The sequence below is a fragment of the Thalassophryne amazonica genome, chromosome 15 (assembly GCF_902500255.1).
Source record: "Thalassophryne amazonica chromosome 15, fThaAma1.1, whole genome shotgun sequence".
NCBI classification, from domain to species: domain Eukaryota; kingdom Metazoa; phylum Chordata; class Actinopteri; order Batrachoidiformes; family Batrachoididae; genus Thalassophryne; species Thalassophryne amazonica.
In genome coordinates, this window is record NC_047117.1 from 12,453,867 (window position 1) to 12,477,587 (window position 23,721).

General features: G+C 41.4%; 1 protein-coding gene across 2 annotated transcripts in view; it reads right to left on the reverse strand.

The window, feature by feature from the left end:
- mad1l1 (mitotic arrest deficient 1 like 1) overlaps positions 1-23,721 on the reverse strand; it is a 130,274-nt gene that overhangs the window by 44,788 nt on the left and 61,765 nt on the right. For both annotated transcript variants that reach the window (XM_034188279.1, XM_034188278.1), the window contains exons 16-17: positions 11,949-12,171; positions 3,185-3,378 (exon numbers count right to left, since the gene is read on the reverse strand). In XM_034188279.1, the coding sequence (XP_034044170.1) occupies positions 3,185-3,378; positions 11,949-12,171 (417 nt within the window). The remainder of the gene's footprint in view (positions 1-3,184; positions 3,379-11,948; positions 12,172-23,721) is intronic.

Sequence of the window (23,721 nt, forward strand, 5' to 3'; positions counted from 1 at the left end):
ATGATTTTTGCAGACTGGGCTGGGGTGAGGGCATTAAAAATTATGACCCGTTTATTGGGCACTGCAGTCTTGTTTGAGAGCGGGTACTAAAGGGGTAAAATATAATTTCTCTACTTCCGGGGAAAAACATGGCATTTTCTCTGAGTTTTTGGGCAAATTACATGCAAACAAAGTAAAAATACAAAGAAAAAGTGACGATACAGTGGAAAAGTGGACATGTGTTGCGGTTTGTTTATGACCTGGAGCACAAACATGTCGAGGTGGTTTTGCAGGCAAGAGAACGGAGGTACTCTGGCTAGCTGTATAGGCTAACACCGACATGACATCTCCCATTTGCCTCGTCTTCCCTTCTCCACTGGGAACCGAAAAAAAAAAAAACACTTTTCGCAACTGCTTCTGTGATTGCAGCTGAAAACAAAACATTTCACCATTTTTCCATGTGAAATTATGCTGTGTATATATTGCACAATGGGACAGGATGTCCCCATAAGTGGTCAAATCCCACGATACCACGCAGGGTTCAAATGAAACTGCGGTGCCCTATTGCCTCAGTAACAGTGGAACTAACATCACAAAGCTACAGATACTTGCCAACAGTGCTAATGTCCAAATTAAATAACACAAAAATTCACAGAAACACAGGAGCACAGACTTCTTAGATGGTCCATTAGCATAACTAATTGCACAACAGTCATAGTCTCTCAGATATTTGTAATGAAATACTCACAAAGGACAGACACAGTTGATCCACAACAGCTAGCAGAGACCGCTACTGGCGACTGCAGGAAAGATTCTGTGATTGGTCACTCTGCTGTTTGGCAAGTGTAGATGTACTGAAGTTTAAATTTTGTATGTCCTTTTAAGTGACATGTCGTACCCATGTGCTCTCATGTCAAAATGCATGCCTGGTACAAAAAACACGTAGACTGGCAGATCTGCTTTTTGATTGGCGTGCTTCACTGTAGCCGTTAACAGCCTCATGCTGCTGCTAAGCATCAACTCACCGCTTTGCAGCTGCATTAACAAATACACCAAATAACAATCTCTGCTGATACACTGTTGCTGCATTGGTTTACGATTAGACCGTCAGCAGTCCTCTAGAGTCAGCACAGACTCTTCACAGCTTCTCGTACAGCAAGAGTTCTCGATAGAATCACAACACAGGTACAGCATACTGATTATTTTCTGGTGTAGATTATAGAGAAAAATAAGGAAAATACTGAGAAAGGCGCTAAAAGTAGAAAATCGTAAAAGGGACAAAACAGGATGTTTTCACTGCTAACACTTAAAAGAGGGGTAGGTTCTACAGCTAATGGCTAAACATAACCAGGTTTGTTATTCAGTGCGCTCAACGAGCGTGTGGGGAGCGGTGATCGATTAATGCAGTACAGCGCCGTGACATTGCCCAGTCATCATGCTTTCACACAAACACGTATTCCTCCCCTCTCAAGGATCACTACACAGTGTTTATATCACTGTATGACAAAGTCCTACACAATACCATAACACGGCATAATGGTGCGGAAATGTGCAGGAAAAGGGGGAAACTTGCAAGGTCACATTTGCCACTTCCTGAAGCATTTTCTAACAGCCTACCAAGCTGGATACCAGCTCTCACACTGACACTACCACGCTCAGGAATTATGATTTCCCAGGTGGAGCCAAAAATATTTTAATTGTTGTTAACTATGGCATATTGGAGTTGAGAGCAAATAGTGAACATCATGTTTCTTTGTTTGTCTTTTAAAGACTATGGCCCAATCCTAATGCTCTCCATTGCCCTACCACTTTGCTGGGTGAAGGGACAGTATTGAGACTGGGCGGATGTCGTAAAGAGAAACTTGGCGTCCTAAATGCCCTTCAGCATTGAAGTTCACCAAGATGTGGCATAATGTCCATGGAAGGACATCAACCGGTGAACGATAAACATCACTTTTAGGTCTGGATGATTTGGCCTAAAACTGAATATAACTTGAAGCGCAAACTGTTAAAAGTATTTATCATGGCATATTTTTCTTAAAGTTTCAATAAAAGGTAAAGAAGTGTTATTGGGATAGCATGGCAGCTACGACTGTACTCCTGTTTTCCTACAACATACTACTTGACGTAAAAGGGTTCTCACCAAAGCAGTTGAGCATAGGGGCCCCTATTCTGTGGTTTGGATCCCCTACACTGTGAGTTGGGCCCCTATGCTGTGACTTAACCAGCATAGGTGGGCTTTTCTGTTTTTTATTTTCCTTTTTTAAACGGACATGTCACATTATTTAACGTCCCAGTTAGCAACACAAAGTGGCCTTCAAAATGCAGGTAATAGTGTTTCAAAGGGTTATACACATTTCAAAGTTTTCTGAGGAAGATGCCCCCGGTCCCTCCTACAATACTCGTGCCTGCAACGCTCATCACTCGGCCCTGCTGAGTTCTCCCCTATGCTGTGAAAAAATCCTGGTGAGAAGCCTGCATAGTATTCAAATATAGTAAAAAGTCAAATATTCTTGTGTAAATTCCTGTAAATCCATTCAAAGCCACAATGTCCTTTTGTCAAATGACAGGACGTCTACATTAATTTAAAAAAGTCACATAATCTTGTCTGAAATCCTGTTTGAACAGCACAATGTTTATTTACCACAGACAAAAAAAAAAAACCTTACCGTGTTTCTTGAGGGCACAAGATGCAGTGAATTTTCCCATTTCTTTTTATTTTTAAATTCAACACAGCTGCAAAAAGTGAAAACAAAAACAGACTTGATTTGCAGCGTGAGCAGATGTGTTGTGTTGCATACATTCTTTTGCTTTCCTCATACTCCACGTATTTTTAACTGAGGTGATAGAAAAGACTGCAACCAGTCACCCAGCAGTGTGCAAAAGACAGTTTTCTGCTCCAGACCATGACCATGTAGAAGACGTTCCACTGGACCTTTTGACTAACGTTTCTTCCTTTTGTGCACGACTTTGACTTATTTTTTCCCCCCATGGCAAAGCAAAGCAGCATGAAGTCTGATGTTTTTCAGAAGATTCTATGCCACAAACCAAATTTATATGGACTATGACTAGATCGGTCACTGCTAATCACTTTATCTATGGCTCCTTTTTTTTTTTGCACAGTCTTCTTTAAAATCTCTTTTCTTGCCTTTTTATGGTCAAACTGCTGTAAATAAGGTGTATGTGTGTGTGTATGTATGTGTACCTTTTTGAAGAGCAAGGAGTCATTCATGTGTTCTGCATAGATGGAAGTGAGCCTGTACTGGTTCTCGGTGGTTAAATCAATCTGGTAACCAGTCAGGACATAGCAGATGGTGCGGAACTCCTGGATCTTCTTCTGAAACACCTCCTTCAGCCTCTGGTTTTTCAGTTCAGCGCTCTCCATCTGCTTCCGTAAATCTGCAGAACATACAATTGATTGGAATGACGCATCATCAGGCACGCAGACTGCCAGTGTGAGAATGTCTGCTCGTCCTTGTTATGTATGTATGTACACGTGTGAAACACATTTGGTTTGACAGAGACACAGGAGTACAAACTTTACCCACTATGATCATGCAGCATCAATGCCGGCTACATCTTTAATATGCACTCACTCAAGCACTCGCTCTGCCTGTCGGTGGTTTAAAAAAAAGAACTACAACGTGCAGAAAGCGATGTCACTAACACTCAGCTGCATCTCTGAGCTGAGTATATGGCAGCATGTTGAGAAACAGGCAGACAGAGTTTAACTTGTTTGAAAATCAATTTGTGCCAAATGCTGTTTAGAGACTCAATTGGGGCAGACGGAGAAATTAGAATCACTACACATGGATTTTATTTACATCACCACCACAGTATTAAAGCTAAGCAGCAGCACAGACATGTTGCACTGTGCATGTGTGCGTGCGCGTACAGTAGTGTTCAGAATAATAGTAGTACTATGTGACTAAAAAGATTAATCCAGGTTTTGAGTACATTTCTTATTGTTACCTGGGAAACAAGGTACCAGTAGATTCAGTAGATTCTCACAAATCCAACAAGACCAAGCATTCATGATATGCACACTCTTAAGGCTATGAAATTGGGCTATTAGTAAAAAAAAAAAAAAGTAGAAAGGGGGTGTTCACAATAATAGTAGTGTGGCATTCAGTCAGTGAGTTCGTCAATTTTGTGGAACAAACAGGTGTGAATCAGGTGTCCCCTATTTAAGGATGAAGCCAGCACCTGTTGAACATGCTTTTTGCTCTTTGAAAGCCTGAGGAAAATGAGACGTTCAAGACATTGTTCAGAAGAACAGTGTAGTTTGATTAAAAAGTTGATTGGAGAGGGGAAAACGTATACGCAGGTGCAAAAAATTATAGGCTGTTCATCTACAATGATCTCCAATGCTTTAAAATGGACAAAAAAAAAAAAAAAAAACAGACGCGTGGAAGAAAATGGAAAACAACCATCAAAATGGATAGAAGAATAACCAGAATGGCAAAGGCTCACCGACTGATCAGCTCCAGGATGATCAAAGACGGTCTGGAGTTACCTGTAAATGCTGTGACAGTTAGAAGACGTCTGTGTGAAGCTAATTTATTTGCAAGAATCCCTCTGTTAAATAAAAGACATGTGCAGAAGAGGTTACAATTTGCCAAAGAACACATCAACTGGCCTAAAGAGAAATGAAGGAATATTTTGTGGACTGATGAGAGTAAAATTGTTCTTTTTGGGTCCAAGGGCCGCAGACAGTTTGTGAGACGACCCCCAAACTCTGAATTCAAGCCACAGTTCACAGTGAAGACAGTGAAGCATGGTGGTGCAAGCATCATGATATGGGCATGTTCTCCTACTATGGTGTTGGGCCTAGGTATCACATACCAGGTATCATGGATCAGTTTGGATTTGTCAAAATACTTGAAGAGGTCATGTTGCCTTATGCTGAAGAGGACATGCCCTTGAAATGGGTGTTTCAACAAGACAATGACCCCATGCACACTAGTAAACGAGCAAACTCTTGGTTCCAAACTAACAAAATTAATGCCTCGTAGATGTGAAGAAATCATGAAAAACTGTGGTTATACAACTAAATACTAGTTTAGTGATTCACAGGATTGCTAAAAAAGCAGTTTGAACATAATAGTTTTGAGTTTGTAGCGTCAACAGCAGATGCTACTATTATTGTGAACACCCCCTTTTCCCCCTTAAGAGTGTGCATATCATGAATGCTTGGTCTTGTTGGATTTGTGAGAATGTACTGAATCTACTGGTACCTTGTTTCCCATGTAACAATAAGAAATATACTCAAAACCTGGATTAATCTTTGTAGTCACATAGCACTACTATTATTCTGAACACTACTGTATGTCTGGCCTGATTGGGGTTCTGCAAAACTGACTTCTTAGTGTAGACAGTATTGTGCAATCCATATTATGGTGCACTATCACACCGGTGATGTCCAAGACACTGGTATTATTGTTGTGACAAACCATCAGCGGCAAGGAAAATGGTCCCATGGTTGATTCCCGGATGGGATGGCGGATCCAGAGACGACTGAGCAGGCTCAGTCTTGACACGCACTGTTTGTGACAGAGGCTGCACGTGGTTGCTGTGGGAAGATTCTGCCGATCAGGATCTTTTTCTTTCTCCTCTGTGTTGTTCCTCTGCATTGTTTTGAAGACTTCCACTCCTGCGTGGATCACCGCTCATCGGTTCTCACTTGTTCTTCCCATGTCATCCAGTATATGGAGCAGCTCTTGAGTTTGTGCTTCAGGAAGTCCTTTCTGAAGTTACTTCTGGCCTCCTCTGGACCATTTTCCTTCTGTCAGCAGGGAGTAGAAGATCTGTTTGGGAAGTCGACTGTCATCCACCCTGATGATATGACCCACCCACCAAAGGTGCTTCTTGATGACACTCTATGCTCTGGAGCTTGGCTTCAGCAAGGGCTCTGATGATGGTCTCAGAACCGTATTTCTGCTTTGATTCTTTGTCCAGCAGTCAGGACAATACACCCTCAAAGTACAACTGAGTCAAGTCAAGTGAAATTTGGGAGAATGGGCCAGTGCTGCGTTTTGCTGCATCCAAGACACCATGGAACCATGACAGGCACCCAGACAGACAACAGGCCCATTCCAGCATCTCTAAAATAACCGTATATCTGCCGCAGCCAGATGAAGTGTAGTCGTCCCTTTGGCCTACTCCACCTCCTGGGATCCTCAATACTCAGGCAAGTGCATGCTGAATCATGCACAGAAAAACTGGCCACATGGAAGGTGAGACTTCCTAAACAATCAAGTGTCACTCCTCATCACAGTCTCTCTTAGCAGCCGCTTGTCATCCCAGTGGTACCCAAAGATTCTCCGAAGACAGCCAGCCATCGCCTTAGGTCACTGGTTAGCGTCTAAGTCTCAAAGCCATACAGCAAGATGAGCAGTACCAGTAGCCTAAAGACCTGGACCTTTATTTGCCTGCAAAGAGACTGGCATCACCAAACACCTGTCCAGCAACCTCATGATCAATGAGCTCTTCCCAGGTGCCTCTTGATGTCAAAGGGTGAGGACCCAGAGACTGTCACTGCCAAGACAAGTGAATGTCTACAAGTTCAACACTTTCATCACTGAGCTCAGAAAGTCATTAAAAGCCTGAATTTAAGTCTTGATCCAGGAAAATCTCAAATCCAGACACTCAGATTCCTCATTCAGTTTCTTAAGTGCTGCAATCAGAGTATTCATTGACTCTGCAAAGATCACAGCATCGTCCAGAAAGTCAAGATCAGTAAACCTTTCCTCGCCAACAAAAGTAGCCAAGTCACTGGTTTCCACAATCCTTCCCAACATCCAGTCCATGCAAGCAATGAACAGTGTAGGAACCAGAACACGTTCCTGACAAACACCAGTTTTCACCAGGAAAACTTCACACAGCACTCACAGTATCTGTGTATAGGCTGGCTATGACTTAGGGTCTGCTCCTTTTTCTGCTCCTGACCAAGGCAGTGTGTCTACATCTGGAGTTGGTCCCCGGTCACTGGACTGTGGCTGCCCACTGCAGGGTTGGTGACCCCTGAGATACAAATTTGAACAAAAGCTCATAATGGTCAGTATTTGTGATTGACTGATGATGAAGTCACAAAGCTGGGGTCACCAACCCTGTTCCTGGAGAGCCCCTGCCCTGTATGTTTTCCACATCAACCTACTCAAATCACACCTTTTTTCCCCCCTTTTAACGTGGTGTCTTCCAGCTGTTGATTGGCTGAGCACACTTCATAGAGTTAATTGCCTGGGAGTGGAACAGGGAGAGTTAGAGGGCAGGTGCCCTCCAGGAACAAGATTGGTGACCCCTGTCCTAGTGCTTGGATTGTCTGGGTAAAATGGGTAAAATACAGCATGGGTAAAATACAGAGGACAAATTTTGTTGTATGTATGTACAAGAATAATAATGGCCCTTCTGCTTCTGATGTCAAGTAGCTTCTTGGGGATCCCACAAATTCTCAGAATGGGTACTGTAGTTCCTCAAGACGCTACGACTGAGTACCCATTTTTCCCCCTCAATAACACATTCTCATATATATTTCTTTGATAACAGAGCAAACACAGATAATAGTTTTACCGGTAAGTTTAGCTTTTCCCCCAGCCACCAAAGTTCTAAAGTAACCTTCTGCTATTGATTATTCAAACTACCCACCAGTTGCCTTCATTGGCATCTTAGATATTTTTATCTGCTGTTGTTAAATGAACAGACGGCAAGATAGTTCAGACTGAGCACTCCATGCAAGTGTTTGTCTCCTGGGTGACTGGGCTCCTCTGGAGTGTCAGTCAATGCCAATAAGTAGGGCTTCAAGACGTAGGAACTGTGACAAAACTGTCATTTTATGACAGCTATCAAAATGTGCTCAAACTGGCTGTTGATTCTAAAGTGACAGCATGAGGCAGACGCTGCATAAATTTACTATAACATACAGACAAATGGACATGGACACAAGGACATGCATATGTTACTTACTGGTTGTGCAATCACAAACCTGAATGTGTGCATGTCACACAAATGCTGAAATCTTTCTGGAGTTGTCAAAACATCAGGGGATCATACATTTTTTAACAACTGCTAGGCTTTGACAAAGTTCATAACTTCTGATGTTTCACTTCTGATGTTATTGGCTGTGGGAACTGTCAAGAAGAGGATTTCTATCTTTTCCAACTCATGTTCAAACTTGAACTTCTCCTAAAAGCTGCATTTGTGTCTGTTGAGCAGAATGTGAAAAACAAGGCAAGACTGTAGCCAGCGCCCCCGCCACGGGACTGGTTTCTTACCTTGAAAATGAAGCATGCTGCAGCCTTTCAATTATGCAAAAGTTCAGATCTATAATGCATTCGGTTTTCATTCAATGCCGTAGCGTCTTCTATAGTTGCTGTCTGCAGTAATCTTGAATGGACTACAGTAATGTAACAAGGTATTTTAGACACTCACAGGATTTAACCATTTTTAATGTTTAGGTCTTACATTTAAAGTTAGCTTATCTTCACTGCTACCTAGTTAAGCTACTACCTGGCCTGAGCACAGTCCTTCCAGTGCAAAGTTCTGCTGTATTGAGAGTGCAGCTAACACTGAACTGACTGTAACAGGTCCCATCCTGAAGATCAATTGAGCGCACAGTTTAAAGCACATAGTGCACGTGTAACTAACTTCCCTTTGCTATTACACAACTCTTAATTTAAGAGAAAAGTCATGTGTTGGCTGCACGTGGGTTGTACGGCCTGTCTTAATTATAGCTTTTGAGGTTGGAGAAGTGAACCTGTGACCAGAGGATCCTTAGTTCAATTCCCCATCAGAGCAGAAAAATCACAAAGGAACCATGGGCAGGGTTCTTAATCACTGAGATGCTTCCAGTGTGCACTTGAATGGGTGAATGTGAAACATCATTGTAAAGGACTTTGAGCATCTGCTTCAGCTGGAAATACAGTTCCATTTTTGTGTGCATTTTAAGAAAAACATGAATTAAATGAGACAGGTTAAAAGATCGGTGCACTGGAACCTGGTCCATTGCTATTTACAGGGCACACCCAAGTGAGAGGTTTTCTGGTGAGAGAACTGACTTGCGACAAAGTCTACAAAAGTGTCATTTACAGGAGTAGCAGCTCTCCGAGGTCCACATATTCTCCTTCATCCCATCAGGCAGAAATGGTCACAAACCAGGTGGTAGAAGAAAACCAGTGCAAAACATGGTACAATCCAGAAAATAAAGGTTTATACTTTTTGTCTTTACTATTATTTCATTTTTGTTTTCAATTGTGTAGACGCATCATGAATCCTCCTATGTAAGCCATGTCTGCTACTTGCCACCTTCAAAGAGCAGAAAAACTCTTGTGATCGACTTTAAACCAGGTTTATGTTTGCCTGCGGTGCAAAAGCTTTCTGCTGCCTCATGACGACAATGCACCAAAACTGTGATAGCCAACAGGGGTGCTGGGCCTGAAAAGGACAACAGAGTTGTTGAAACTAGCAATGACAGTTGTGACAGTTGTGTTGCTTTGTGGGAGCTGTCAAATAGGGCAATAAAAGTTTTTATTCTGAAGCACATTTTGAAGAATAGACCTTATCTGCAGTCGCTGGCAGAATTGTTAACCGCCCTAAAATGCCTATGGATTGAAAAACAGTTCTAACTCACTTAAAAACAGTACACAACTGACACCAAATTTCATCCAGTTTTGTTCCGTAACTTACGCTGTAACTTGTCCTTCACAATTTGAAGAAAGTGACATATGAGCAAAGGAACAACCAGAACCCACCTACATGTCTCAGTGGTGCTGGTGGGTCAAATTTAGCAGATGTTGTACAACCCAACTGTTCAAATTTTTCCATACAGAACTAACAAAGGAATATCTCATCTCATCTGCAAACATAGCCCTGATTTCATTTGATTCACCTTATGAAACAGAAACCATTCTAATATTACAGACATAAATATTTGTGTAGATGTTTACACATATAAACCATACTGTCCTGAGTACAAGTTGGTTTTTTTTTTTAATACTAGTTTGGGAGGTCCTGATACTTATATTCTGGTTTGACGTGTATGGGGGGGGGGAGATCCCATGTCATTCCAAATAATACCGATAGTGACTATTTGATTCCTGTGAAGTGCTATATAAAGTATGAAAAAAATAAACAAACAATAAAATAAAAAATGCCAACAATACAAAGTACACTACAACAATGCACACAAATTCCAAATTAAAGAGCTGATGATACAGAAAGAGGTGAGACTTACACTCGTGTGGGACTTGCATTATGGGTTTCCTCTTCAAGAGGCATTTTTTTTAACAAGAGCAACCACAGATTTCTGATGTTTACCAATGCGGATCACCTCCAAAATTCAGTGGAGTCTTCCATACTCCAATATCTATCTGTGGTGCAAATGTGGTGAGAATTTGTTTTGACGTAATCCTTCAAAGCCTCTATAAAGTGAAATCTTCATCCAGAATCTGGATCTGGATCCTCTCCAAAAAGTGCAAAAACAGGAAGAAATGGCTTACTCTGGCTTGCCTCTTACCAAGATGGCTTATAAAGTGCAGACATGGCAACTCGCTGGCTTAAAAAGTTAATATCTGGCAACCCGCTCGAAAATAAAAATAAAGCTGCATTTGGGTGCGTCCTCGAGCAGAACTGCAACACTGATTCTGCTTCAAATTTTTAACCCAATGGAGCATCAAACATGCTTCAAGCTCTACTCACTAGGATTACCCCGTTAAACCCGCTGGAGTCGTTCAACACAGATACGCATCTAAGTCACAGGACAGAATTAAGCGGTCCTTCCATCAAATTCCCCACACTCACAGAAAACTATGACTTTCAATTTATCATTTGGTGGAAAAGCCCAGCCATTTGGTGGGAAAGGCACAGCCAAAGCCAAATAAAATGTTCACAGACCCACGTATTTGGTTGTGGATGTCTTCAACGTGCGCGTGAACGTCTGCCTGTTTTGACACCTCTGGCTGGTGGAAAAACGTCTCCCCCTTTATCATTGATGGAAAACGCATGATGCTAACCAATAAAAAACCACCAACCCCACGTGCATTGACACCCCCCCATGTGGGTCGAGCTGTCAATCAGAAAAAAAAAAAGCCTCCAAGGGGCCAATGCTGCCTCCCAGTGGAGAGCAGGAGGAAGTGTCAGGGCTGTGATGGTCAACACAGGACAGAGGTCTTTTGGTGGACTGGAATTGTTTTTCTGAGTGGTGCAAATCATTTTTGTGGCATCTTAATGCATTGTAAATAGTTGTACAGAAAAATACCTGAAGCATTTCCTGCATTTTAATGTAAATAGTTGTAAATAACTGTTTTTTGCTACATTTGTACATGTTTTGAAATTTACAATTTATATTGGCAGTCTGTTATAAAAATGGTTTGTTAAACATGCGTGTGGTTTTCACGGTAAAAAAAAAAAAAAAAAAAACTTTTTTCCCTACTTGGATTTTATGTTTCTGTGTGAATTTAGCTTTACTGTGTTAATATAGTATGTCAGAATGAAAGAAAAGCTGTAAAGTCACACAGGTGAGAGGCTGTGCCGAAAAAAATGACACCAAACAAGGCAAAGTAAACAGTTTTGTAAGGTAAATTATGAAGGTAAAAGCAAAAGCAATCAAAAATGCCCAATAATACTCTGGACTACAGAAGGCTAAAGATATTTGAACATGACTGAAGCTGTTGAGACTATAAACACGAATTGACAGCATAATGACTCCAATTTGGTGAATCAGGATGACATTTTTGAACAGCTGGAAAATTTCACCCCAATTTCAAAACTAGTGCTGATGATGGCCGTAATTACTGTGTAAACCACGTTTGAAAAGGACAGAAAAAGATGGATCAAGAAGTTACTGTGATCCTTTAAAGCCCCGCCGATCTGTTATTCTGGATGAAATAGGAAGGAATGGTGCTTTGTGGAATAGCCCTCTAATATGAAGTGCAAAGACAGAGACTGGAATAAAGCATAGAGTTATTCTGACTTACCCTGCACCTCCTTTGATGGCGGCAAACTGAAGCTAAGGGCTTGCATAGCAACATCTTGAGCATGGGACAGAGTGCCTCCATCCTGCAAAGAGCGCACAAGTTCCCTGAGACGTGTCACTTCCTCCTGAAGCGCTTCATCTTCCTGCTGACGTTGTTGCTTAGCAACAGCAGTGGGGTTCATTGTGAAATGAACAACTTTGGTTTTGACCGGATCATAGTCTCCCTGTGAAGGAAACACACACATAAAGCCACGACTCAGGCAAACAATACAAATCAACATCTGTCCCTAAAAGTCATGATGCACATAGGTTACAGCAAAGTCTCAAAGTGTGATCCTCATCCACGAATCTTGTTTCATTCAGGTCTAGAATACATTTCACAAATGACAATTTTATTCATTCATTCATTTTCAGCCGGTTATCTGGGTCCGGGTCGCAGTGGGAGCAGAGCAAGCAGTTCATCCACACTTCCCTATCCTCAGCATGTCCTGGGTCTTCCCCGGGGCCTCCTCCTGGTTGGACGTTCAAGGAAGACCTCCTTAGGGAGACGACCGAACTACCTCAACTGGCTCCTTTCGATGCATAAAAGTAGCAGCGCTACTCCGAGTCCCTCCCAGATAATCAAGTGTAATCCCACAAACCCGATGGAGGAGGCGCATTTCTGCTGCAACAGGTTTAGTTCCGATGAATAAGTGCATTTGTAAAACCATCTTTGTACTTTCATGACTGTAGATCAAATTGTTTGTACTCACTGAAATACTGCAATAGTTCAAGGAATTTGTAGATTACTTCATTTCTACTTGGTGCAAATAAAGTGATGACTTTAGCAACACAGGAATGAAACAGGCGTGATGCCCGTTATGTGAAAACAGCTTTATTTCCAGTGTTATGTACTGCTATTTTCTTTATGCTTAACCTCTGACTGCTGTGCTTTGCCAGGCAAAATAAAACACATATAGCTTTTACAGAAGGCCATAAAGTCACATGGTGAAACCCTCAGCAGCCCAGCCGTTTGCTTTATTTCCCAGTGTGCACGTCTTTGCCCTCAGTACAGTGTTATAGACCACACACACACACACACACACACATCTTTAACCGCTTATCCAAGATTGGGTCGCAGGTGTTATAGACCAGAGCAACAAAATGTGCTGATATTCTGCATGCGGCACACAAACAACTACAACAACAAATAAAAGGTATTGCAAAAGGTGTGAGTGTTGCAAACACAGCAAAGCTGTCAGGATGAACAGAAATTTTAATAAAGACATGCACAACCCCATGCAAATTTTTTTTAAAATATATCTTTTACTTTTAAAACAGAATTATTTTGATCCATTCATTATTCACAGATTATCACCATGTTTGTTGTCTTCATCCAATCATAAATTGGGGAAAACCTATATAGTTAATCAAGCTTTTGTCAAACTATAAAACAGCTATTTCTTTAATATACTGGATTCTTTACTAAAATAGACAAGCAGCAGGGGCCTTCTTGGTTACCAGACAGACGCTTTGGAAATGACAAACAGACCGGCAAGCTCATTTCAAGCTACAGTACACGTTATTTCAAAACTGCACATATGCTGACAGAGACAGAGAGAGAAGGAAGAAGTGTCTGCTTTGGTCACATTCATGCAAAACCCTGTCTAGCAGGGTTGTGTGGACTTGTGAACATGTCATTTGAGTTTCGCAAATGTAAACGTTGTGAAATAATCAGAGGGGAATATTTTACATCCCCGATATAGTACATTTCTGTGCGGAGACACTCTCTCTCTCTCTCTCTGTCTCTCTCTCTCTCTCTCTCTCTCTCTCTCTCTCTCTCTGTCTCTCTCTCTCTGTCTCTCTCTCTCTCTGTCTCTCTCTCTCTCTGTCTCTCTCTCTCTCTGTCTCTCTCTCTCTCTCTCTCTCTGTCTCTCTCTCTCTCTCTCTCTCTGTCTCTCTCTCTCTGTCTCTCTCTCTCTCTCTCTCTCTGTCTCTCTCTCTCTCTCTGTCTCTCTCTCTCTCTCTGTCTCTCTCTCTGTCTCTCTGTGTGTGACAACCACAGATGTTCCAAATCCATCATCCACTAAGCATGCAGGAGACAGCAATGTTCACCAGGGGGCAGGTGGAGGTATGGTATATTACAAGACAATTTTGAGTCTTTTTTTTTTTTTTTCAAGTGACTAAATTCTCAGATTACTACTCAACCACCTTGCCTCCAGGATGACAACCACCAAAGGAGACAACTGAGCAGGCCCCACCTCTCAAAAGCAACCATCCATCTCCCATAGTTAGGTGAAGTGTGGATGTCTCCTCAATTCAATTAATTTATAACGCACCAAATCGCAACAAAGGTGCTTCACAAGACAGTAACCTCACCAACCCCTAGAGCAAGCACACAGGCAACAGTGGTAAGGAAAAACTCCCTCTGATGATACTGAAGAAGAAACCTCAAGCAGACCAGACTCAGAGGGGTGACACACTGCTTAGGCCATTCTAACAGTTACAAGGTTTTTACAAAGCTGAAGAAACAGGAAACAGGCAGCTGCAGAAGGCCCCCTCAACTTTCTCCAGCTGCTGGGGTCCTCAATCCTGAGGCATCAGAGGATCAAAACCAGAGAAATGCGCTATCGCCAAAATGTCACAGCAAACACAATGTAAGTGATACATCTCATCTCATTTCTTTGAGAAAATCACTGACTGACATTTTCTGACAGCGTATGGATTAATCAAGAAAACAACTGTTAGCTGCAGCCCCAGATGACATTAGCAAAACAAAGATACTTTCTCAATTATTCTGAGACATTAAATTTCTCGAAATTTACACACAGTGTGTCCATATTATATGTCTTTATAATCGAGAGATGTAAGAGATGATATTATTTATTGTTTTCAAGTTATGTTAAACTGGAGATTAACTCATTCATTTAACCATCTATTCACTCACTGCATTTCACCTAGGTTTTTCCCAAAAGTGAGGATTTTTTCTTTTAGTTTTGTTTTAGATTTAGTCTGAATGATGCAACACATAAACCACATTTTGAGATAAATACTGCACTTAAACAGTTCTCTGTAGTATTGTATATTTATGTGCATTTAAGTATTTATTACCTGTTTGTTTGTAAAGTTTCCATACTATTTAAAACAGACAATTTTCCCAACCAGAAGGCAAACTAATAACACTGGTGACTCATGAGAGCACATACCTCTGCCAAGACTAAAAATGCCAAGATGTGAAATCTGGCCATGTTAAACCATGCTAAAATGTCCTGGCTATGCACATTCTGTTGGCTGTGGCTAATATTTAATAGATGCCATTACAAAGCAGGCACAACCTTTTCACAAGTTTGTGCAAACTGTTCCAATCAGAAATAAGCTCATTTTTTGCAATGCATTTGTGTTTTGTGCAGTCCTCCTAACAACATCAACGTAACTGGCAGAACAAACACAAAAGTAAATGTGTTACAATATAGTGCCATGCTTATTACATGTTAGTCCAATTCTTTAATGTTTGGGCAATTATGTAACATCCGAGTACCAAATACTGATGGAAACGAGAGAAGAGACAATAAAGCAGAACGGCTAATAGCAAAGGGAAAAAGGGGAATATTATTTCCTGTTTTAACATCGTTTTCTGACTCTGAGTCCTGGATAAATGAGAATAAACTATCCTAATACCAATCTAAGGAGACACACTAAGAAGAATACACAAAAGTGTGCGCACGCACATATACTTCAGTCCAAGCTGTTGATTACTGCCTAAATTAAATTCCATATGGCCCCAATAGGCAGTTGCCAAATAAACTACAGGCATGTGGGAGAGCAAGAGGCAGAGGAGGAGAAATCGGATATGAAGATGGGAATCTGTGAAGGACAGAGACAACAGTGAGCATAAAGCAAACAAAGGGTGGCTGCACTATCACTGCTTACAGCAGAGCACAAAGGCTCGTGGACGGAGGGGAAAACAAATGCTTTGCACACTTTTAAATAAAGTTAAAAAGGAACACAGAGATTGAGCTTTCCAAAGCAGTGGCGAATATTTGAGGTGCGTGTTTTATCAAACCACCAACACTGCTTAATCTTTATTCATATGGTAGGTTTTTTTTTTCAACCAAAAGCAATAGGAAAAATAGAAGGGAAATTCAGATATGGAAGATTAGAACCCAGTAGACAAACAAGGGGGGCGGGGATCAAAACCTCAGCCAGAACTCAGACAGGAGTTACATGTTGTCAAAACCTTTCCAATGTGCAGAAGCAAAAAGCGGGGGAAAAAAAAACACAACATTTTTGGGGGTCATATAATTAATATTCCATGCTTATGATGTGCAGACTGTGCCAACAGGAAAACATTTTAACCGCTTTAGGGGATTTTTTTTTTCCTTTTTCTTTGGCATTAAGACTTATTGCATTCAGAGTGTTAAGACTTATTGCATTCAGAGTAAGCCAAAACAAGAGGAATCTTTTTTTTTTTTTTTAATTCGCTGAACTCACAACATACAAATAAAACTGCAACAGATGAATGAAAACCTGCCATCTTATGACATTTTCAGCTTAATATTCTGATTCAAATGCACATAAAAGTAATGAAAATAATATGATCCATGAAAATAAAACAGCAAAAATTATCAGATCTGTAGAAGCAGAAGTGGTTCAATTGCCTTTTGTTACACTGTCTGAACAGAAAAGGAGAAAGACTTCATAAGATAGTACTGAAGACAGTACATAAGATATTATTCTGTTGACTGCTCCACCAACAGAAAATTAGCAAACACATACCCCGATGGCTAGTAAGAGCCAACGTGACTTTCGCAAAAGACCTGAATCTTGGAAAATTCAATTTGTGATCCATGATGTTTTCAGATAACATTGTCATTTATAATGACAGTAGGGAGCAGTTTATCATTGGCCTGAAAAGGTGGAGATATGCTCTGGAGAGAAGGGGAATGAAAGTCAGCTGACAAGACAATGCATGTGTGTAAATGAGAGGGAGCACTGTAGCATAGTCAGGTTGCAAGGAATAGGGGTGGTAAAGGTAGAAGACTTTAAATACTGGGGGTCAACTATCCAAACTAATGGAGTATGTGGTAGAAAGGTGAAGAAGAGGGTGGAGTGGGAGACAGGGTCCATAACAATAGCTATGTTGTACTGCTTAGAGGTGGTGGTGCCAAGAAAGACTTTCTTTGGTAGTGACAAGGATGGAAAGGATTAGGAATGAGCTGATCAGACTGACGGTGCAAGAATTTGGAGTGGAAGAATTTCGGTGGAAGAGTTTGGCGAGCCAGTCAGAGAGGCGAGACTGAGATGGTTGGGCATGTACAGATGAGGGACCTAGGGTATATAGGGAGAAGGATGTAGAAGATTGAGCCACCAGGTAGAAGAAGAAGGCAAAAGAGGATATTTATTGAGTGAGGGAGGACATGCAGGTAGTTTGTGTGAAAATATAAAAGACACCGTGAGTTGGACAGCTGATCTGCTGTGGTGACCACTAATGGTAGCAGCTGAAAGAAGAGTAGCACAAAACGTCAAAAACACATTCAAACTCCATTTGATCAATTGACAGTAATATAAATAGGAAAAAATAGGCATACTGTAAACCATACTGGGTATTTGGATGTCTTTAATACCAGCTCTCTTTGAAGGATCCTTGGGTACTGTTGAAATTACTTTGTGCCAAATAAACTCTTACTCAACTCAGATGAGGCAAACTATTGGTATTGTGAGGAAATGTCAGTTATGTGATTTTGGCCATGTGGTGCTGATGGCCCTGGCAACAGGAAAAGGCTGAGGGGATGCCCATGAAATCATCTGTCTGCATAGAGAGAGGATTACATTTGGGATGGACTGGTTGCCTGCCTGTGTGGTTGCAATTCAGGACACAAGGAAGTTCTATAGTGTTTTAGTTGTGGTGATGCACCAGCACATGTTCCGAGACCCAATACTGGATATAATCTTACATATGATGTACTCCAAATTACTACATTAGAAAACAAGACTTGAGCATAATGAAAGTCGATGTTATTTGGTGTATATATTACGGAGTTGACTGTACATGGTGTTTATTTACTAGTTTGACAACGAGTAATATTGAACTGACAACAGTTACAACCAATTTTCCAGGAGTAAACGTTATTGACATTACAATAGCAGGCTCAAACCCTTTTACAGCCTCGCATTTCATTTCAGCTGTGACTGTTTTCATAAAGGACGATGACCTTCGTTCTTCTGCTTTGGCAGAAGCTGAAGGAGATAATGTGATGTACCCCATCAATTGATTAAAGCTGCAGCACAGCTGCTGAGAAGCTGAAAAGACACTGACAGGCCAAAACATTGCTAGGGGGCAGAGTAATATCAGAAACGCCACCAAAATCATTGGTCTGTCAAAACACAGAGATTTCTGAAGGCTGCATGAAGAGCAAGACAGGAGAAAACAGTTGGCTTCCTGTCCGCTGCCCAGCAGCCTTTATGAGTACCCAGAGACAACCCTAAAGTCAGGGGTCTTCATGATTGTTATAAGCTTTGCTGCGAGAGCCATTTCAAACCGAACCAAAGTTTTTGTTTGTTTGTTTTTTTTACAAAGTTTTGCTAAAATCTGGTGTGGATTAATACAGTAAAAACATCTGTGTATCCGGTGCTGTGGGCTGCCGATTACATTCTTTCAGTTCGTGTTGATATGGCTACAGTAAATACAATGCAATACAATAATGCTGACTGCGCAGAAAAGGGGACGATCATTCTAACTGCTCAAGCAGGTTCATGACAACTACAAGTGTTAATCTATATTGTCCCAGAAACAATTGCAATAAACTATTTTAGAGTGATCCTAAAAACATTTTTGTACCACCGATATACTGACAATATAACAGCACATTAACATAATTTTTCATTCTTAAAAAGCGCAAAGCAACGCCGTGATGAAGCCTCACAGGACATGTTCTGGCATGTCCAGGCACATCCACAATTTCTCGGATAATCACTCGATGGAAAAACCACCGACAGCTGTCTGAACGCCATCTCAAAGCCGTCCTGTGAGACCAAAACAGAGGTGTTCCTTTGTCTCGCTCCATCAGCAAATCGGTCGTGACGTGCGAAGCCTCCGCTCGGCTTTCCATGACAAAATCTCTTGTTAAAAGTGAAATCTGCCGGAAAATGGCTGATGTCCAGCTCTTGTGATAACCAGAGAAAGTGCAGACGAAGGTCCCGGCTTCACAGAGCCATCCATTTAGATAAATTTTTCGAATGGTTTCCAGCTGCCAGTCTCTAACAGTTTCTGAAAAAATTCTGATGGAAAAAAAGCCCAAATCATTCCGCCATTTCCTGACAATGAAAATCCGCCAAGAGGGCTGGACCACTCCTCACTCAAAGCCTGCTCACAGGCGAATGACGCAACCGACAGGCATGGAAAAACTCACGCATGCGCACGAGGGTTCAAGCTTGTCTGACGCAATCACACGTGATTCAAATCCATATGGTTTTTGAAAAAAATAATAAGGTCGGATACTTTTCTAATAGACCTCGTATTCCCACACTGATGCGTGGAGTGTAGCTTTGAAATCATTCGATCTGACTATACTTAGCCTCGAGTAACACATGGTCTTCTTCCCTTCACTTGGTTAATTGTCGGGGGGGGGGGACCACCCTAAGCACTACCTACTGTGAAACAAGTACCGATCAAGCGGTTGACGCGGAACAGCAGTTCCTTGACTGGCCGCTTGAGGCTGGCTTAAAAACACAGCACTTTCCCATCAGACTCCATGTTAAAATGTTTAACTTTAGAGCAGAAATAAACATGTTTGCAGCCTGGTAGAAAAAAAAAAAAAAAAAGAAGGGTTTGTTATCTGTCAAAAGTTTCTGCCTCCATGACAAATATATGTGGGTGGGGGGGGGGGGGCAGGAGGAGGTTTTTATTCTAACATATTAAGCCATAAACTCTTATATAAATTGGGGGCATGGTTGCTTTGAGTGACAGCTGGCACCTGCTGAGCGGAGCGCCTCTGTGTCTTGCCTTTACCTCAGAGTCCACTCGATGCGTCTGGTTGTGGAGGCTGTCTCTGCTTGTTAGGAGTATTTTATGACAAACTCCTGGAATAATCTGGCTTGTTGTGCAGTGAACCCTCCTCACGGATCAAACATCTCTGTTGCAGTAGACACACTGATTTAATGTTGTATGCTAACAGTGTTAGCACTTTTTGCAGTAGTCAGTAGCTTCACCCTTTAGACTTAATGTATAATTACTAAGAACATATGCGGCTCATAACGTTTAATGTCCACAACAAAGTAAACCATTAGGAGAACCAACGCGCAGACCCCAAAAATATGATTTAATAAACACCCAAACCCAGGTTAGGTGGTTCGGACTTAAAAGAGGGGCGTGTTCCATCACGTGTGGAGCCACATAAGCTCCACCCCTTCATGCATTAATGGGTTTGTTGTACAGAACATAGCCCAGAGCCTGGCTTAATTTCGGCTCTTCTGGGTCTCTACAGAAAACCAATGGGTGACATCATGCAGGCTCCGTCCATTATACATATGTCTATGGTACAGACAAGTGCAACCAGCATAGCCAGAAATGACACTAAAACATGTCACAGCATCTGCCCTGCAGACCCCCCCCCCCCCCCCCCCCCCAAAAAAAAAAAACAGAATTTGGCTCTCCACCTACATCTTATATTAATACTGAACACCCTGCTGGTTTTTCTGGCACCATGTTGGTGGAATTCTTGTGTTAAACATGGATTTTAACACAAAGGTAAACAAAGGTCAGAAACAAACTTACTGTCTGATTTCCATATATCATACAACACACACCATCTGTTATCTACAGAACTGCAGCACATTTAATACTGTGTAACCATGCTGTGTCTTATGAACAAGAGGCAGGGTGAGAGAAGGTGAGTGAGAAATCAAGAGAATGTGAAAACAAAAACAATGGCAGAAAAAAAGAAAGAGTGCTGAAGATGAAAGACTGGGAAACAATACTGGTTTGTAACACAAATGAACAAATCTGTGTGAAACATGTACTCAACAGGGCTCTGACCACAGGGGACACTGATGTAATAGGTGCCCATCTAATGGTGAGTGAATGCGTGTGAGATTGAGAGTGAAGGATTGCAATCAAAGAACAGAGCAGGAGAGAAAAACACAATCTTTTTAAACCACAGATTGAACCGAGACACGATAAAGGCAAACTGCATCTACAGCATGCATGTGCATCTTGAAAGTTTTCACAGTGCTTCATTGTTTTCCACATTTTATGTTACAGCCTTATTCTAAAATGGAGTAAATTCATGTTTTCCATCAAAATTCTACCCAAAACACCCCATAATAACATGAAAAAAGTTTTTCTTTTTTCAAATTTATTAAAAATAAAACACTAAGAAATTACATGTCCTTAAGTACTCACACCCTTTGCTGAATACTTTGTTGATGCACCTTTGGCTGCAATTACAGCCTCAAGTCTTCTTGAATATGATGTCTCAAGCTTGGTGCACCTGTCTTTGGGCAGTTTTGTCAATTCCTCTTTGCAGCACTGCTCAAACGCCATCAGGTTGGAAGGGGAGCGTCAGTGCACAGCCATTTTCAGATCTCTCCAGAGATGTTCAATCAGATTCAGGTCTGGACTCTGGCTGGGCCACTCAAGGACATTCACAGTGTTGTCCTGAAGCCACTCCTTTGATATATTTGCTGTGTGCTTAGGGTCACTGTCCTGCTGAAAGATGAATCGTCGCCCCAGTCTGAGGTCCAGAGCGCTCTGGAGCAGGTTTTAATTCAGGATGTCTCTGTACATTGCTGCAATCATCTTTCCCTCAATCCTGACTAGTCTCCTAGTTCCTGAAGGTGAAAAACATCCCCACAGCATGATGCTGCCACCACCATGCTTCACTGTTGGGATGGTGCCTGGTTTCCTCCAAACATGACGCCTGGCATTCATGCCAAAGAGTTCAATCTTTGTCTCATCAGAACAGAGAATTTTGTTTCTCATGGTCAGAGTCCTTCAGGTGCCTTTTGGCAAACTCCAGGCGGGCTGCCATGTGCCTTTTACGAAGGAGTGGCTTCCACCTATCTGCTCTACCATACAGGTGTGATTGGTGGATTGCTGCAGAGATGGTTGTCCTTCTGAAGGTTCTCCTCTCTCCACAGAGGGATGCTGTAGCTCTGACAGAATGACCATTGTGTTCTTGGTCACCTCCCTAAGGCCCTTCTCACCCAGTAACTCAGTTTAGACAGGCGGCCAGCTCTAAGAAGAGTACTGGTGCATCCGAACTTCTTCCATTTAGATGATGGAGTCCACAGTACTCACTGGAACCTTCAAAGCAGCAGAAATGTTTCTGGACCCTTCCCCAGATGGCTTTGTGGCTTGGACCTCTAATAATAATGAATGAAGCATTACCATACTACACCACACTGCATTTTGCTAAAGTTTGTTGGTGGGGTTACCCTACAGGGCTTGGTGATGTGTCTCATGCGCCCATGACGAAGCATTGCTTTCTTATCAGTTTTGAGTTGCTGCCACTGGCTAGCCCAGGGCTGAATAGTAAGCAGGGTCCATCAGCTGCCCCTGTCAGCACAAAGCCTCTCCTGAGTCAACACTTCCAATGCATCTCCTCGTCATGGCAAAAGGAGAGTTGGCACCGTGTGGCATGAGGCCAAGACACTGGGGATATCTGAGTAGTATGTATCCGAGAGCTGTAATGTGTTGACATTAGATAATTAATTGATCAACTGATTATTCATCTATTCTTAAAATAAGCACCAAATATTTTGGTAAGTGATTGATCTTTTTGAGTCTTTTCTTGTAAATGTCCAAGTTCTGTGATTTCAACTTCATAAATGGTATTTTTTTTGGTTTTGAGACTCTGCTCTGACAGTTTAAGTATTTTTGGGTCATGAACAAAACAACACATTTGAGGTCATAGTCTTTGGATTTGAGAAGCACTGATCAATATTTTTCACCACTTTCTGACATTTTCCGGACGAACCAACTAATGGATTAATCAAGATTGACAATGAAAATAACTGTTAAATGCAGCCCAAAAAAATATATTAGGATTTTGTTTTGTTTTTCTTTTGTCTCAGAAAGGGAATGCTGCATTATGGCACATTTTGTTCTATAATTTTTTCCATGACTGCCTTTTTTAATTTTTGCACTTTAGACTCATTACAAGTTGGATTTTGCTTTTTTGTTTTTGTTTTTTTCATGGGTAAACATTTGAATGCATGACATGAAAGTTGTTGGTAGAATTTAAGATTAGAATTTCCTGGTAAATTAACTAAATGATAGACTAATCCAAAAATAAGAGACTAATAAAAGAAAAATGGATACATTAAATGAAAACAAAAATAATCAGTTACAGCCATAGTTGATATTTTATAAAATATACAATTACTTGTATAAATAATACTCTGATAAATTATATATAATGGAAGTAATCAATTGCAGTGACCATAATGTCAAATTAAAACACACACACACAAAATCAGTTCCACTGGGAAATATGAATTCTCCTTTCAAAAGCTCTCCCAGGATTGGGACAGTTTGCAGTATTCCCCTTAATGTGGGGCAAATTCATCCCCTCACAAGAAGACCTGTGACAGTGACAGCGGGCAAAGGGATTTCTTATTTTTCCACAGGGCATTTTCACACACAGTTCACAGCCTGCAAGGGCTTTTTATTCCAGGTCCTCAAGTCTGAGCATGATGCACACACTTAAACTGTCCAGTATACCAAGCCATGTACTGTGACGTAATACAATAGGTTCACATAGATGTATCATCTCTAATATTATAACTGCATTTAA